The 17,931-nt window shown below is 36.8% G+C and overlaps 1 protein-coding gene across 1 annotated transcript in view; it reads left to right on the forward strand.

Moving 5' to 3' along the window:
- Positions 1-779: 779 nt before the first annotated feature.
- Positions 780-17,931, forward strand: part of LOC136843453 (protein Wnt-11b-2-like) — a 276,010-nt gene continuing 258,858 nt past the window's right edge. Inside the window, exon 1 of the mRNA XM_067111989.1 lies at positions 780-3,039. Coding sequence (XP_066968090.1) covers positions 2,798-3,039 — 242 coding nt within the window. The 5' untranslated portion in view covers positions 780-2,797. The remainder of the gene's footprint in view (positions 3,040-17,931) is intronic.

Consider the following 17,931-nt stretch of genomic DNA (forward strand, 5'->3'; position numbering starts at 1 on the left):
ACGCAAATGAGTGCAAATAACATAGAGTGAATGGTGAAGCATGTGTATTAGGGTTTGACGAGTTGCTGGTGAGCATTCTGTGGAGGAGTATTTAACGGTTGTTGATATTCAGGTGTTTGGTATATATATATATATATATATATATATATATATATATATATATATATATATATATATATATATATTATGTATTATTTATATATATTATATATACAGTAATACATATACATATATATACTTATATTTATATTTGTATATATATATTTCCTTTGCATGCCCGTGCAAGCACAGCATTTATAGACAACTAGAAGTGCATGTGCATTCGTATATCAGAAGAGCCCTACTGGACGAAAAAAAAAAAATAGCATAAAACTACTTATTCTGAGAGAGAGAGAGAGAGAGAGAGAGAGAGAGAGAGAGAGAGAGAGAGAGAGACTCCTGACTCCTTCAGAGATCCCGGTTCGAATATTCAGCCATCATGATTGCTGGGTAGGAGAGCAGGCGTGGATGAGGACTTCGGGCGAGGAGAACATCATGAGAGGAACTGGACAATGCCTGGGCTGGGTGGGGGAGACCACGGGGGAACCACTGCCGCCCTGCTCAGGGTGGTATGCTTTACCTCTTCGCCCGTGGCCGAGGCGAGGGCCTCGCATGGGCGGGCGGGCGGGCGGGCGGGCGGTGGTGGTGAGAGAGAGAGGGAGAGAGAGAGAGAGAGAGAGACAAGTGGTACTCGGAACTCGCTGCCATTCGCTGCCGCGGCGGCGTTTCCAGCATCTGTCAGTGCTAACACGTGCCTCGTCGGCTCACTTGTGGCGGATGGCTGCCTGCCTCCCTGCCTGCTGCTAGTTCGCGCGCATTTTCGGGGCCCACATTTGGCGCGCACCATGAACCTTGCTTGCTCTCTCTCTCTCTCTGTGTGTGTGTGTGCAGCAGCAGGAGCAGTAGAAGGAGTGCCATTCGGGAGTACGATTCGTTCAGTTAAAGGACTTTTCAGTTACGCTGGTGTTCTGTGTGAACGTCGCGCGTTGGATAATGTTGCGATAGTGAAGCGTTAAAACGCGTTGAATAATCTTCCAGTTGTGAAGAATTAAAGCCCAATTAATAATGTCCCGATAGTGAAATATGACAACACACGTTGGATAATGTCCAGATAGTGAAGCATTAACGCGCGTTGAATAACGTCCCAATTGTGAAGAATTAAAACGCATGAATAATGTCCCATTTGTGAAGAATTAAAACGCATTGAATAATATCTCAGTTGTGAAGAATTAAAACGCTTTGAAAAATGTTCCAGTTGTGAAGAACTAAAACATGCTGAATAATGTCCCGATAGTGAATGATTAAAACGCGTTGAATAATGTCCTAATAGTGAAGAATTGAAGTCCGCTGAATAATATCCCGATAGTGAGGTATTACAACACACGTTGGATAATGTCCCGATAGTGAAGAACTAAAATGTGTTTAGTAATATTCTGACAGTGAAGAATTAAAACGTGTTGAATAATGTCCAAATAGTGGAGTATTATATAGCACGCGTTGGATAGTGTCCTGATAGTGAAGAATTAAAACGCGCTGAATAATGTCCATATAGTGAAGTATTAAACCCCGTTGAATGACGTTCCAATTGTGAAAAATTAAAACGTGTTGAATAATGTCCCGATAGTGAAGAATTAAAACGCGTTGAATAATGTCCCAATTGTGAAATATTAAAACGCGTTGAATAATGTCCCAATTGTGAAATATTAAAACGCGTTGAACAATGTCCCAATTGTGAAATATTAAAACGCGACGAATAATTTCCCGATAGTGAAGAATTAAAACGCGTTGAATAATGTCCCAATAGTGAAGAATCAAAACGCGTTGAATAATGTCCCGATAGTGAAGAATTAAAACGCGTTGAATAATGTCCCAATTGTGAAGTATAAAAACGCGTTGAATAATGTCCCAATTGTGAAATATTAAAACGCGTTGAACAATGTCCCAATTGAAATATTAAAACGCGACGAATAATTTCCCGATAGTGAAGAATTAAAACGCGTTGAATAATGTCCCAATAGTGAAGAATTAAAACGCGTTGAATAATGTCCCGATAGTGAAGAATTAAAACGCGTTGAATAATGTCCCAGTTGTGAAATATAAAAACGCGTTGAATAATGTCCCAATTGTGAAATATTAAAACGCGTTGAACAATGTCCCAATTGTGAAATATTAAAACGCGACGAATAATTTCCCGATAGTGAAGAATTAAAACGCGTTGAATAATGTCCCAATAGTGAAGAATTAAAACGCGTTGAGTAATGTCCCGATAGTGAAGAATTAAAACGCGTTGAATAATGTCCCAATTGTGAAGCATTAAAACGCGTTGAATAATGTCTCAAAAGTGAAGAATTAAAACGCGTTGAAAAATGTCCCGATAGTGAAATATTGTAACAAGCGTTGAATAATACCCCGATAGCGAAGCATTAAAACGCGTTGAATAATGTCCCAACAGTGAAGAATTAAAACGCGTTGAATAATGTCCCAATAGTGAAGAATTAAAACGCGTTGAATAATGTCCCGTTACCGTAGTATTAAAGTAATGTCCCTTAGATTATTATTAACTAAACGGTAAAAAAACACCTTTTTATGATTCCAAAGTAATTTAATTATATATATATATATATAAGTACGCGATAAGTGAATGTTAACAAAGTGTTACCGAGAGCATATAGAAATGCCCCGATAAGATATAATAAAACAGGAAGAAAATGCTTGGGAAATGAGAGTGATGTTGGGAAATGACCACTGATGATGCCCAATGGCTGCTTTGGTCGTTGTCCAAAGGTGTTCACGCCCCATCGTGTTATCATTTACCGGCCGCAGCGGGGGAAGGGTCGAGTGGCAGAAGAAGAGGAACGTGGAAGCGAGGAGGACACACCAGAATGTGACGCCTGTAGGATACCCCTTCCCAGGATTCGTCCACGAGAGAAACATGAGGATCCCCTCCTTCTTCGTCATCCTGTCCGTCCACCTGGTCATGATATCCTCCATAGATTGGCTGTGAGTATCCCTCGGGAAAGCGTCCTCCCGTCCGTCCTTCTAAGTTCTTGGGAGTTTTGGAGACCAGGATTTCGTTTCAAGGATTGTTTTCGTTATTTTCGTTGCTTCTTCTTCTTCTTCTTCTTCTCTCTCTCTCTCTCTCTCTCTCTCTCTCTCTCTCTCTCTCTCAACCTTTATATCCTTCAAGAGTGTTCTGCTGTCGTCTAAGCTCTTTGGAGTTTTGGAGACCATGAATTGTTTTTGTTGTTTTCATTCTCTCTCTCTCTCTCTCTCTCTCTCTCTCTCTCTCTCTCTCTCTCTCTCTCTCTCTCTCTCAACCTTCATACATTGACGGAAAATATCATAGCAGTCAAATAAAGAGGAACAAAAAATATGAATAATATTATATGAATTTAGATATGTGTGTATTTATGTGCGTGCTTGCGTTTGTGTGTGTGTGTGTGTATATCTTTGTACCTTTATGTGCGTGCGTGTACGCGTGCAAAAAGATAATTCACAAGATAATCATCGCGGTAATTTCGAAAGAAAGCCAATGGTTTCCACTGCACCCGAACCAGTCAAAAATCGCAAATATTTAATAAGACTTCAAAATCAAGATAAGTGTAAAAAACGAAAAGATGTAAAAAAAAAAAAAAAAAACATTGATTTACATCGGCACCTTGTCAAGTCAATTACGGAGCCATATTTCAGCTTGAGAGCCAAAGGTGGGGCCGGTATGTATGTATGTATGTATGTATGTATGTATGTTAATGTTATTCTGTATGTATGTATGTATGTATGTGTTAACTATTGACAGAGAGAACAGAATATGGAATTCAGGCCAAAGGCCAAGCGTTGGGACCTATGAGGCCATTCAGCGCTGAAACGGGAATTGGCAGCGAAAAGATTTGAAAGGTGTAACGGGAGGAAAACCTCAAAGCAGTTGCACTATGAATCAATTGTCAGAAAGAGAATATGAACGGAGGCGCAGTAAAAGGAATGAAGGGGGTTGTAGTTAACGGCCCAAAGACGGACGGTGCAAAGGACCTTAAGCAATGCCTAGAGTGTACCGCGTGAGGCGTACTGGCGGCACTACTCCCTATGGAAAAAAATTCTCGATTCGGCATTGTACTATAATTGAAAGTATTTTACCGATGTCTCAGCGGTAATAAATGCGAAATTGTGTTCATTGGAAGGGGAGTTGGTGAGTAGGGTTGAAATATCGGAAAGCATAAAGTTGAAATGAAAAGATGTCGGGAAATGGGGACTTAAGGAAAGAAAAAAAAACTCATAAATAGTGAGAGAAAAATAAAAATACTGAGGGAGAAATAAAAATTTACTGAAAAAGTGAGATTAAAAGATAATACTCAGAAATAAAAAGATGTCGGGAAATGGGGACTTAAGGAAAGAAAAAAAAAAACTCATAAATAGTGAGAGAAAAATAAAAATACTGAGGGAGAAATAAAAATTCACGGAAAAAGTGAGATTAAAAGATAATACTCAGAAATAGCGAAAATGAGGAGAAAAAAAAAGACCAATTCTCATAAATAGTGAGATTGCTGCTCATGAATAGCGAGATTAAAAGGAAATTATTGAGAATTAGTGGAATTGAGGAAGGAAGAAAAATTCTCATAAATAGTGAGACTGAAAGAAATTTGCTGAGAATTACTGGAATTGAGGAAAAAAATTCTCATAAATAGTGAGATTGAAAGAAATATACTGAGAATTGCTGGAATTGAGGAAAAAAGAAAAATTCTCATAAATAGTGAGACAAGAAAAATGCTGAGAAATAGCGAAGTTGAGGAAAAAATAAAAATTCTCATAAATAGTGAGATTGAAAGAAAAATGTTGAGAATTAGTGAAATTGAGGAAAAAGAAAATTTCTCATAAATAGTGAGATTTAAAGAAAAATAGTGAGAATTAATGGAATTGAGGAAAAAAGAAAAATTCTCATAAATAGTGAGACTGAAAGAAAAATACCGAGAATTACTGGAATTGAGGAAAAAGAAAAATTCTCATATATAGTCAGGTGGAAAGAAAAATACTGAGAATTACTGGAATTGAGGAAAGTTAAGTATATCTTAGTTTAACCAGACCACTGAGCTGGTTAACAGCTCTCCTAGGGCTGGCCCGAAGGATTAGATTTATTTTTACGTGGCTAAGAACCTACTGGTTACCTAGCAACGGGACCTACAGCTTATTGTGGAATCCGAACCACATTATGACGAGAAATGAATTTCTATCACCAGAAATAAATTCCTCTAATTCTTCTCTGGCGGCTCGAAGAGTCGAACGCTGGGCCAGGAATTGAGGAAAAAAGAAAAATTCTCATCAATGATGGTATTAAAAGGAAAATATTGAGAATTAGCGAAATTGAGGAAGGAAAAACAATTCCCATGAATAGTGGGATTAAAAAATTTTTTTGAGAATTAGCGAAATTGAGGAAAGTACAAAAATTCTCATAAATAGTGCGCTCGAAAGAAAAATACTGAGAATTACTAGAACTAAGGAAAAAAGAAAAATTCTCATCAATAGTGGGATTAAAAGGAAAATTTGGGAACCAGCGAAGTTAAGGAAAAATAGAAAATTAAGAAACGGAAATATTAAGGAAAAAAGGAAAAATTCTTATAAGCAGCGAGATTGAAAAAAAGTAATCGTAATTAACCAGACTGAAGAAACAATTAAAGGAAATGTTTTCCAGGGAGCAAATTGAAAAAGGAAGTAAGGAATGAGTGATTATCAAAAAGCGAAATTGAAAGCAAAGGATTAAGCAAGATTCAAAGGACAACGATTAGGTAGGGGAGGAAAACAAACGAGAAATTAAAAGAAATCTAAGAGAAGTATCAGAAAGGGACGTAAAGAACTGAAGTGGTGAGATTGAACGCTAAATGAAAGAAAAATGAAAGGATTACTAATAATATATAAAGAGGAATACGTAATGATGATCAGAGACATCGAAATAGAATGTTAGAAAATTATCAGGAGCAGTCTAATGCAATGGGAAGTAGGCCGTCGTTTCTGGAAGGTTTTGTGATGTATACAGAGTATGCTGCAGGTTCTATACATACATACAAACATACATAAATACATACACATACGCCCACACGCACGCATATATATATATATGTATATATATATATATATATATATATATAATATAATATATATATATATATATATATAAATATACATAGCCTATAATATAATATGTATATGTATATATATATATATATATATATATATATATATATAATATTTACGTGTATAAAGTATTCATAATGAAATTTCTGCACTTGTACACTTATAAGCCACAGTTCTCGTTTTACATCGAAATCACTATACTCTGGGAATAATTTATACCCCAAGAGATTGATAATTGATAAGCACGTTCGCCCTGGGTAGGATTCGAAGCTGAACTTTAGGTTAAGTATATATATATATATATATATATATATATATATATATATATATATATATATATATATACACTGTATATATATATGTGTCTTTCCATAATCAACGAAGACGGGGTTTTGGAACTGTCTGTCCTAATCCTTTGTACTTATATTGATCGGACTGACGTATTATGTTCATTGTAATTAGTCGAATGCGGTTTATATTTTTGTGTGAACTGTTTTCCTGAGGATGTAGTCAACTGGAGCCCGAAAAGTTGGAGAGAAGAGACAATACTTTACTACCATAAAACAATTCTCCATGCATGTTAATAATTTATCTATACTTTCATCTATTTATGTGTTTGCTTATTTATTTAATTTTATTTTCTAATAACAGATCTTTTCCTTCTGTGTTTCCCAATACCCTCTGTTACTTCTTTCGAATAGACACCATATTCTTTGGCAGCTTGAATTTCAAGTCTGTGGCCCCTATGGTAGTCTTGTTCCATATGAATGGGGTTCGTCAATTAGGATTTTCTCAGGGACGTAAACACAGCCGGCTCAGTAAATCGCGATTCTTGTACAGTATACTTTGTTCCGTGCATCGTTCTGTTTGCATTGTTGCTTTTCATACACACATCAAATTACCTCCATCACACAGAAGCACCATAAACGGAAATAGAAACATTCGTGAGGTTATAAAACGATTATCAGAGCGGATAACTGAAATGTCAATGGAAATAATAATAATAATAATAATAATAATAATAATAATAATAATAATAAATAATAATAATAATAATAATAATAAAAAAAATAATAATAATAAAGATATTAACCGGACTGTTTGCACACCCACAATAGTGCGGAGTTCCACAGGGCGGTAGGTTAGCCCCACCATCGAAATTAAATACACGGTGAATTATTATTATTATTATTATTATTATTATTATTATATTATTATTATTATTATTATTCAGAAGATGAACCATTATTATTATTGATTATTAATCTTCAAAAGAATATTATTATTATTATTATTATTATTATTATTCAGAAGATGAACCATGTTCATAAAGAACAACTCCACCACAGGGGATATTGACTTGAAATTTAAGCTTCCAAAGAATATTATTATATATTATAATTGTTATAGTTTCCCTTACTTTTACTTTACTATTTATGTATTTATTTATCTCTTAGGTTAACCTTAAGTACTCTTAAATTTGAGCTTTCAGGGGCCTATGAGGTCATTCAAAGCTGAAACGGAAACTGCGAGTAAAGAAGGTTTGAAAGGTGGAACAGGAGGAAAACGTCGCAGTTTCATTATGAATCAATTGTCAGGAGAGGGTGCAAAGTCAGATGGAAGAAAGAGAATATGAGCGGAGGTGCAGTGAAAGGAATGGAACGGGTTGCAGCTAGGGGCCGAAGGGACGCTGCATAGAACCTTAAGTAATGCCTGCAGTGCACCGCGTGAGGTGCACCGATGGCGCTATACTTTCCTACGCGGTCACTGTCCAGTAATGAAGGCAGCCTACGAACTGTCTCGAGACCAACCTAGGCTTTCCGAAGAGTGATGATGCCCGGCTTGTAATTGTAGACACGACAGCCTACGAGAATTAGGAAAAAAAAAGATGTTTTGCCTTTTAATTTATTTTCACGCCTGTACCTGAGAACTTTGGTCCGCCAGTTAATATCTTCGACATTTCAATTTCACGCGTTCTTGATTGCTTGCTTGCCTGCTCAGACTCCCAACATGAACGTTTATCCTTGTTTCCTATGAGAAGAAGAAGAAGATTTCAGTCATTGTTGCTTGCTCCTTTCCTATTGCATTCTGTTACTTCTTTCTAACGAACACCGTATTCCTTGGAAGCTTGAATTTAAAGTCAGTGGCCCCTTTGGACTTGTTCCATATAAATTAGACTCATCTTCTGAATAATAATAATAATAATAATAATAATAATAATAATAATAATAATAATAATAATAATAATATTATTCTATGGAAGCTTAAATTTCAAGTCAATAGCCCCTTTGGTGGGCTTGTTCTAAATAAATAGGGTTCATCTTCTGAATAATAATAATAATAATAATAATAATAATAATAATAATAATAATAATAATAATAATAATAATAATAATAATATTCTTTGGAAGCTTAAATTTCAAGTCAATAACCCCTGTGGTGGGCTTGTTCTATATGAATAATAATAATAATAATAATAATAATAATAATAATAATAATAATAATAATAATAATAATAATAATAATAATAATAATAATAATATTCTTTGGAAGCTTAAATTTCAAGGTCATCCCTGTGGTAATAATTGTAATATATGAATAGGGTTCATCTTCTGAATAATAATAATAATAATAATAATAATAATAATAATAATAATAATAATAATAATAATTCACAGTGTATATAATTTCGATGGTGGGGTTGACCTACTGCCTCAGGGGAACCCTCGGGCTGTTGTGGGGGAGCAAACAGTCCGGTTAATATCTTTTATGTTTTTTTTTATTATTATCTTGCATTGACATTGCAGTTCTCCGCCGTGCTCGGAGAACCGTTTTATTACCTCATGAATATTTTTATTTTCGTTTATCGCGCTTCTGTGTGATGGAGTTAATTTCAAGTGTGTGTGTGGATATATATATATATATATATATATATATATATATATATATATATATATATATATGTATATGTGTGTGTGTGTGTGTGTGTGTGAAAATAACTTCATCACACAGAGGCACAATAAATGACCATAAAATAATGAGGTTATAAACAGATATAATATATAAATATATATAAATATTTATATATATATAAATATATATATATATAATATATATATATATATATATATATATATATTTAGATATATATTATATATTTATATAAATTTATATGTATATATACTGTATATCTAAGTAGAATTTACTTTGAATAATACCTACCTCATTATTTAGCATTCAAATTGCAGAACTACAAACCACTTGAACGGCAGTTCCTCTGAACAACTGGCTCGCTCCAGTTGAGCAAATTTGAACCACGAATGAAATAAGCCCATTAAAACGCCATTGACTTTCATCCTGCTCATTTCTTTACCTACATCTCTCTACCTTTCTTGCCAGCGTCTACCTACCCACCGGCTATCAAGCTTTGCGTTTTCGCACCGGGTAGGAATTGGGGGTCGGAAGTTGGAGAAATATGATGCCCTCGGTAGTGGTCCATCTGCCAACTTCAGAAACAGACATTCAGACACACCTTCTGATAGAGGATGCCATGATTGCAACTATTCAGGCGTTGGGGGGGAATAATTTCATGCTGATATTTCGGTCTTCAGCTGCTGTCACGGGAAATTTGTTAAGCGAAAAATTTTATTTTCTGAGGTGGTAGCAACGACTGCAGAGATGTCTTTCCACTGGCGTTTCACGTATTTATATTTCATATATATTTGTATATATATAATATATGTATGTATGAATATGTAAATAAACATATATAAGTATATGTATATATATATATATATATATATATATATATATATATATATGTATATATATATTATATATATGTGTGTGTGTGTATATATGTATATATATATATATATATATATATATATATATATATATATATATATATATATATATATACATATACATACACTGGGAGTGTAAACGTTTAAAATAAAATTACGCTGTGAAGTTAAGAAACTAATTTCCATTTCAAACTTCGGCCATACCTAATACGAGGAACCATTCAGAATTTATTCATGATAATTCAGTTTTCCAACCCCGTGCAAAGTCATCTTTCTTTGATCAGTCTGAAATGTCATCTTCCGAGTTTTTTTTATATATGCCTTTAAACATTTTTTTTTATGTTATTTTTGTTTTGGTGTATGCGAGCCCTCCTGTTCCTTTTCCTATCTGTCCGGTCAATCAAGTTCTTTAAGGCGTTGACCCATGGGTACTATAACAAGCGCGACCTCCCGAAGTTGCCTCCGTAACACACCAGAGGCGCCAAATGTGACCACCAGGTGTGAAAATGTGGCGGGAAGGTGCTAAAACATCCCGCACACCCCAGCCCCCTCCCAAAATAAAGGTTGGTCACCGCCTCTAATCCAGTAATTCTCTTTCCAGTTTTTTCCCTTCCAGCCTGCCTTCTTCCAGGAGGAACAGCAGAAGTCTGAGGCCAAGATTAGGAATTGGAATATAAAACTTAGGCCATGAGATCAGTCAGCGCTGAAAGGGAAATTGCGCGGGAAAGGGCTTTTAGAGGTTCATCAGGAGGAAACTTCGGTATGGAAAGAAAGATGCAAGAAAGATATATGAATGGAGATATATTAAAAGAAAAATGAAAGGGGTTGCAGCTATGGGCCGAAGGGATGCCGCTAAGAGCCTTGAGTGACGGGGAAAAAGGCAGATACCGAAGTTGGATAAAAATCAGCCGGCCTTTATGCGTGACTTACACAACTGGTGCAGAAGCCGTCCAAAAATGGCCGTAACGGTCGAGACGGGGAGTCCCATTTTGATGGACGTTACGTACCGCGCCTGCAGGCCCTCTTGACGAGAACATGGCAACAGGACATGACTCCTTTTCACATTTTTTTTTTTTTTTTTTTAACTTGTTTCTTTTTTACATCGATTCTCTGTGAGGTTCTCCGTCCTGTGGAGTGTCTAGTCATCCTTAGCAATTATTGTCAGTCCGAAAAATCTCTGGAAGCGGCTGATGTTGTTTGTTGTGTGACTCGAACGCCATCAGGAAAATACTGAAAGGCGTAAAAGCATTTTAAATGATGTTATCATTATGCAGATATGTATACAGGTCCCTTTTTTTTTTTGTTTATTTCCTGGTCCCCGTACGCGGACTTGTGGGCGTAAGATGATAAAGTAAGATAAAATAAAATCCCGCAACGACAGTTTTAGTCGACAATAATACGGTGTGTATTTACACGTCTCTTTTTTTGTAGGATGTAGCATTAGAACTGGAATATAACATTTAGGCCAAGGCCAAGCGCTGGGACCTGTGATGAGTAAATGTTATATTTCAGTTCTAATACCACATCCTACAAAAAATTGACATATAAATGCACACCGTATTATTGTAGACTAAAAGAAAGTTTGAAAGGTTTGAAAGGTGTGACGGGAGGAAAACCTCGCAGTTGCACAATGAAACAGTTGTTAGGAGGGGGTGGGAAGTGAGATGGAAGAAAGAGAATATGAACGGAGGTGCAGTAAAATGAATGAAAGCGGTTGCAGCTAGGGGCCGAAGGGACGCTGCAAAGAACCCGAAGTAATGCCTACAGTGCACCGTTTGAGTATGTAGAAATACGTACGGGAAGTATTGAAGATTTAAGTCTTGCCGTCTTCTATGCCGGGCTAAGCCCTGTGGCTCCTAATTAAGTGAGTATGTGAAGGTACCCCAGTCCGAATTTGAGGACGGTACCTAGCGCCGTCAGTGTACCCCACTCGGTGCACTGTAGGCATTACATAAGGTCCTTTGCAGCGTGCCTTCGTCCCCTAGCTGCAACCCCCTTTCACTCCTTTTACTGTACCTCCGTTCATATTCTCTTTTTCCATCTGACTTTCCACCCTCTCCTAACAATTGTTACGTAGTGTAACTGAGAGGTTTTCCTCTAGTTACGCCTTTCAGACCTTTCTAATCTCAATTTTCCTCTCAGTGCGGGATAAGTTAAGTATACCTTAGTTTTACCAGATCACTGAGCTGATTAACAGCTCTCCTAGGGCTGGCCCGAAGGATTAGACTTATTTTACGTGGCTAAGAACCAATTGGTTACTTAGCAACGGGACCTACAGCTTATTGTGGAATCCGGACCACACTATACCGAGAAATGAATTTCTATCACCTCATTGCGGAATCTCTTCATTGGCTGAGTCGGCTGAGCTTCAGACTGTCACTCGATGGGCCGGAGTTCAACTCCCCCGGCCGGCTGATGAGGAATTTATTTCTGGTGATAGAAATTCATTTCTCGCTATAATGTGGTTCGGATTCCACAATAAGCTGTAGGTCCCGTTGCTAAGTAACCACCGGTTCTAGCCACAAAAATAAGTCTAATCCATCGGGCCAGCCCTAGGAGAGCTGTTAATCAGCTCAGTGGTCTGGTAAAACTAAGGTATACTTAACTTTAACCTCATCGCGGAATGACCTCATAGGTCCCAGTGATTGGCCTTTAGCCTAAATTTTATATCCCATGTCTTTCTTTTTATAATATATTTATATATACGGTATATATATATATATATATATATATATATATATATATATATATATTATACAAGACAAAAACCGGACTCTTTCATAATTACGCCTCGGAACTGCTCCTTACTGTTTTCCGAAATTCATGGTGGTCCACATCCGCTCTGCCCGGGTTTGAAACATGCCTTCTCATGCAGGGCATTGACAAGCATTTAAAAGGGATTTCTTGGCTTTTCCGTGTAAGCCACGAATCTGCCCGACATTCAGTGTCGAATTGCTTGAAAGCAATCACAAAAGAAGTGAAAATGCGCCGAAGTTTCCTCGGCGCAATCGAGTTTTCTGTAGTGTATAGTGCTGTATGAGCCGTGGCCCGTGAAGGTTTCAGCCACGGCCCGGTGGAGGCGTGTCCTATATCGTTGCCAGACGCACGATTATGGCTAAATGTAACCTTAAATAAAATAAAAACTGCTGAGGCTAGAGGGCTGCAATTTGGTAAGTTTGATGATTGGAGGGTGGATGACCAACATACCAGTTTGCAGCCCTCTAGCCTTAGTGGTTTTTAAGATTTGAGGGAGGACAGAATCATAACATCAATATTACAGTTAGTTTCGAAAGTGTATTACACATTGACAAGGTATATGGAACCTTCTATTATAAAAAAAAATGTCACTAAATGAGATGGAAGTGGAATATAAAATTTAGGCCGAAGGCCGCCAAGCGCTGGGGCCTGTGAGGCCAGCCAGCGCTGAAAGGGAAATTGAGAGTGAAAAGAAGGAAAGCCTCGCAGTTGCACCACGAAACAGTTGTCAGGAGAGTGTTGAGGACAGTGAGATGGAAGAAAGATGCCGTGAACGGAGGTAAAGTAAAAGTAATGAAAGGGGTTGCAGCTAGAGGCCGAAGGGACGCTGCCAAGGAATATAAGGGATTCCTTCAGCGCACCGCGTGAGGTGCACTGGCGGCACGTACCCCCGGCTTCGTGAACTTGTTCGGATCTAGTTTCGCTAATCGAGAAATCTCGAGTATCATGATTTGATTTTTTTTAGTGGCTGTGTTTTTTGCTGTTGTACAGATTTACACTTTTCTTCTGTGGTCATAGACTTCCATTCAGTGTCTACTTTAATGGAGTAAAATTCATGAAAAATATCGAAATTAACAAGTTGAGTTTGTGGTGTCCCTCGTTCGTTCTTAAAAAAAAAAAAAAAAATTAAATATATATATATATATATATATATATATATATATATATATATATATATATATATATATATATATATATATAAATTTGAGGTTCGTAGTTCATGGGTTACGTACGTTTTATTTTGATCATATTAAGAAATCGTCAGGGCCAGAGAATTTCTCTCTCTCTCTCTCTCTCTCTCTCTCTCTCAGTGAGAGACCAGATTTCAATCCATGGTAGGGAAATGAACTGGGTTCGTTTAATGAAAAATACACTGTCCCTCTGTTAAACTAGTTGAACCTTGTACCTGGTGGATAGTCAACTCGGTTGGATCGCAGCCATGTTGGAAAACGGCATGGAGCTGGCAATCCCACCTATAGGGAGAAACTATGTTGTATATATATATATATATATATATATATATATATATATATATATATATATATATATATATATATACTATATATATAAATAAATATATTTATTTATATATATATAATACATATATTTATATGTATATTTATATGTACATATACATGCATGTATATATGCACATGTATATGTATGCATATATGATATCGAAAGAAAGGAAGCGATGAATTACGAATACGACTTAAATAAGAAAATTGTCGAACAATGTATGTTTTTTGCGCAACAACGGCAGTCGTCGTCCACCTCGGAGAAGAAGTACTCAACGTCCCTAGGGTCGGGACTTATCGTCTCGCCGTTTCTCGGATGTCTGACGAAACACACACACACACACAAAAAAAGAGTAAAAACGATAATGCTGAATTTTTTTATTCTCTGTTCATAAATATTTATGCCAAAGAATATTTGAATCGCCGCAACCCTCTTTTTTTTTTATCTAGATAAAATTTTTAAATACCTAAATGGCAAACATACTGCAATAGAATGGAATATAAAACTGAGGCCAAAGGCCATGCGAGAGGGTGGAGGAAAGTGAGGCGGAAGAGAGAGAATATGAACGGAGGTGCAGTGAAAAGAAAGAGCCGCGAGCAATGCCTACAGTACAGAGCTTTGAAAGTGTACCGATGTCCGTGAAGTCTCGGTATCTTACCTCCGCAAACATCGCACGAATTCTGGTCGTCACTGCCTTGCGTGTGATGTCACCTGGACTACAGAGGAAGTGCTTCGTTTTTGAGAGGTTTTGGTGACTTCAGCAATTGGGAATTGGCCATTTTGCATTTTGCGGCTGAAGCTTCAGATGGAAAATAGGTGTCTGAGAGACAAGATCATGCATACAAAGATGTTTGTGTGTATATACATACATATATATATATATATATATATATATATATATATATATATATATATATATATATATATATATATATATATATATTTATATATATATATATATAATGTATGTATATATGTATAATGTGTATGTAGTATGTAACTGTATAGATGTAGAATGAGAGAGAGAGAGAGAGAGAGAGAGAGAGAGAGAGAGAGAGAGAGAGAGAGAGAGAGAGAGAGATTCTTACAGATGCTTAAAAGGTTGGCAGGTATTCTCCCTGTCAGGGAGTGAGTCTTAAAACATGCAGAGAGAGAGAGAGAGAGAGAGAGAGAGAGAGAGAGAGAGAGAGAGAGAGAGAGAGAGAGAGAGAATGGGGTTTAAAATTGATAATTACAGGCCTGGGAGAGAAGAGCGTCTCAGAAAACGTATCATTGCATTTGATACCTGGCCATGACCTGTCGGATTGGGTTGATAAGTTAAGTCTTGACATGATTTTCTTTTTACCTCCTTAAAAGCGTTGAGATGCTGCGGTCTTGAAAGAAAATGTCAAAGGACAGAGAATCAGTGGAGTGCTGCTCTTTCCTTCGTGGATTTTGTCTTTATTTACATATTCGTCACCTTCCATATTTTCGTGATTCAGGTAGCCATATATATATGTATATATATATTTATATTTATTAATATAATATATGTATATATATATATATATATATATATATATATATATATATATATATATATATATATATATACATATATATATATATATCTTTGGTGTAAATTTCAGATAGTATAACTAGTTATTACCTTATCTATCCCCTCATGAAGATTTACGTAAATCTGATCAGACGTTTCCTTCCTAATAGTTGAGGTATAGTAAACTAATTATCTTTCTAGCAGTTATATATTCTTAATAAATGGTATAAACAAATGATGGTTGATTGGTGTGTTTCTGTGAAACAGTTTTGTTTTTTAGGTTAATCTCTGAACAGTGTGCAGGAAAACTTTTCAGTTACGATTCCCCTCGGGCGAAAGTTTTCTCTGAGGTGCAGTGAATTGATCTGAAAACGATCTCTCTGCTGTAGTGGGTAGAGCGCGTCAGTGCGCCTCACGTGGTGCACTGTAGGCAATACTAAAGGGTGTTTGCAGCATCCCCTCGGCCGTCTACCTGCACCCATTCTTTAGCCTTTTACTTTATCTTCGTTCCCGCTTCCTTTCGCCCATCTTGCCTCTCAACATTAACTATTACTTTCTGTCATCAGCGCTAACTATTACTTACTGTCATCAGCGCTGAATGGCTGAAAGTGGCCCCCCAGTGCTAGAGTTGACTGCGTAAATTCCACACACAAAAAAAAAGCAAATCAAACCAGTAATTACTATTCTGACTTAATTCCTTGTAACGAATGAAATGAAGGACAAATTCTTAAGATGTCAAATAACGGTAAAGCAAAAGACTCGCCTTCATTAATTCTCTGGTCATGAAAGGCAGAGTATTGCAATCATCCATTGGCAATTATTCACGACGAGATAGACATTCGACGTATGACTTTACTGCTTTGCGTTTTCTGAGTGACGAATGCTCCCAATTTGCATCTCGAAAGCACGAAAGGAATTCTAAGCGAAAGCGCGCAGGAAATCTCTCTCTGATTACACAGCAGCAAGGTCTAACGACAATCTTCTGTTTTTCTGCAATCCTCAAATCGAATGAAAAATAAAAGGTGTACAGCCATTTCTATACATTTCTATCCCTTGGAACTGGAATATAAAATTTAGGCCAAAGGCCAAGCTCTGGGACCCGTGAGGTCTTTCAGAGCTGAAAGGGAAATTGAGAGTCAAGTGAGGTCTTTCAGAGCTGAAAGGGAAATTGAGAGTCAAGTGAGGTCTTTCAGAGCTGAAAGGGAAATTGAGAGTCAAAAGGTCTGAAAGGTGTAACAGAAGGAAGACCTCGCATTTGCGCTCTGAAACAACTGTTAGGAGAGGGTGGAAAGTAAGATGGAAGAAGGAGAATGTGAACGGAGGTAGAGTGAAAGGTATGAAAGGGGTTGCAGCTAGGGGCCGAAGGAAAGCTGCAAAGAACCCTTACGGGGTCATTCACTTAAAAATCACTCTCAGACTCTTTCAGTGACTCAAGAGAATTTATCTCTCAAAAAAAATCGTCTGAATGACTGATGTCTGGCTCAAAGCTATAAGATATTTTGGGCAGGAATTTAAAAGCAAAAAACAAAGGGGGTATTTTCTTCAATACTCTGCAGGAGGCTTGTAATCTCTGCATGACATTCAAGGGAGAGACTAAATGGACTTTAAAATCTCTTATATATATTCTGGATCACGGACGCCAGACCTGATGTTCGGGTCAGCTGGTATCTATATACGAGTATATGTATTCATGGGCCGACGGCCATTAACGATACTTCCATTTAAAAGTCGGTCACTGAATGTAGTCCTTGCTCCATTTTTAGATTCTTTTGCAGCAGGTGGTGGTTGAGGTCAGACCACCCACCAGTAATATACAGTATATATTTATATATATACACATTCTTTTCTTTATTATTATTCACTGTCAGTTTCCTTCATCAAGCCTGCGCGCCGTGTCATGATTTATAATTTTCAGTTCATTTATATATAAAAAAAAAAATAATTCACTAAGGTCAGCGCTCATAATTATGAAGCACTTGGGGGAGTACATTATGCTGTCATCTTTTAATATCACCGCACGCTTTCTGTACTGTCTTCTTTCTGCATTTAAAATACTTGAACTAGCATTTTACGAGTCGCCACGAGCTCTGGGACCTATGATGTCATTCAGCGCTGAGAATAATGTCGAAGCAATTGTTAGGAGAGGGTGGAAAG

Source organism: Macrobrachium rosenbergii, chromosome 11 (assembly GCF_040412425.1).
Source record: "Macrobrachium rosenbergii isolate ZJJX-2024 chromosome 11, ASM4041242v1, whole genome shotgun sequence".
Lineage (NCBI taxonomy): Eukaryota > Metazoa > Arthropoda > Malacostraca > Decapoda > Palaemonidae > Macrobrachium > Macrobrachium rosenbergii.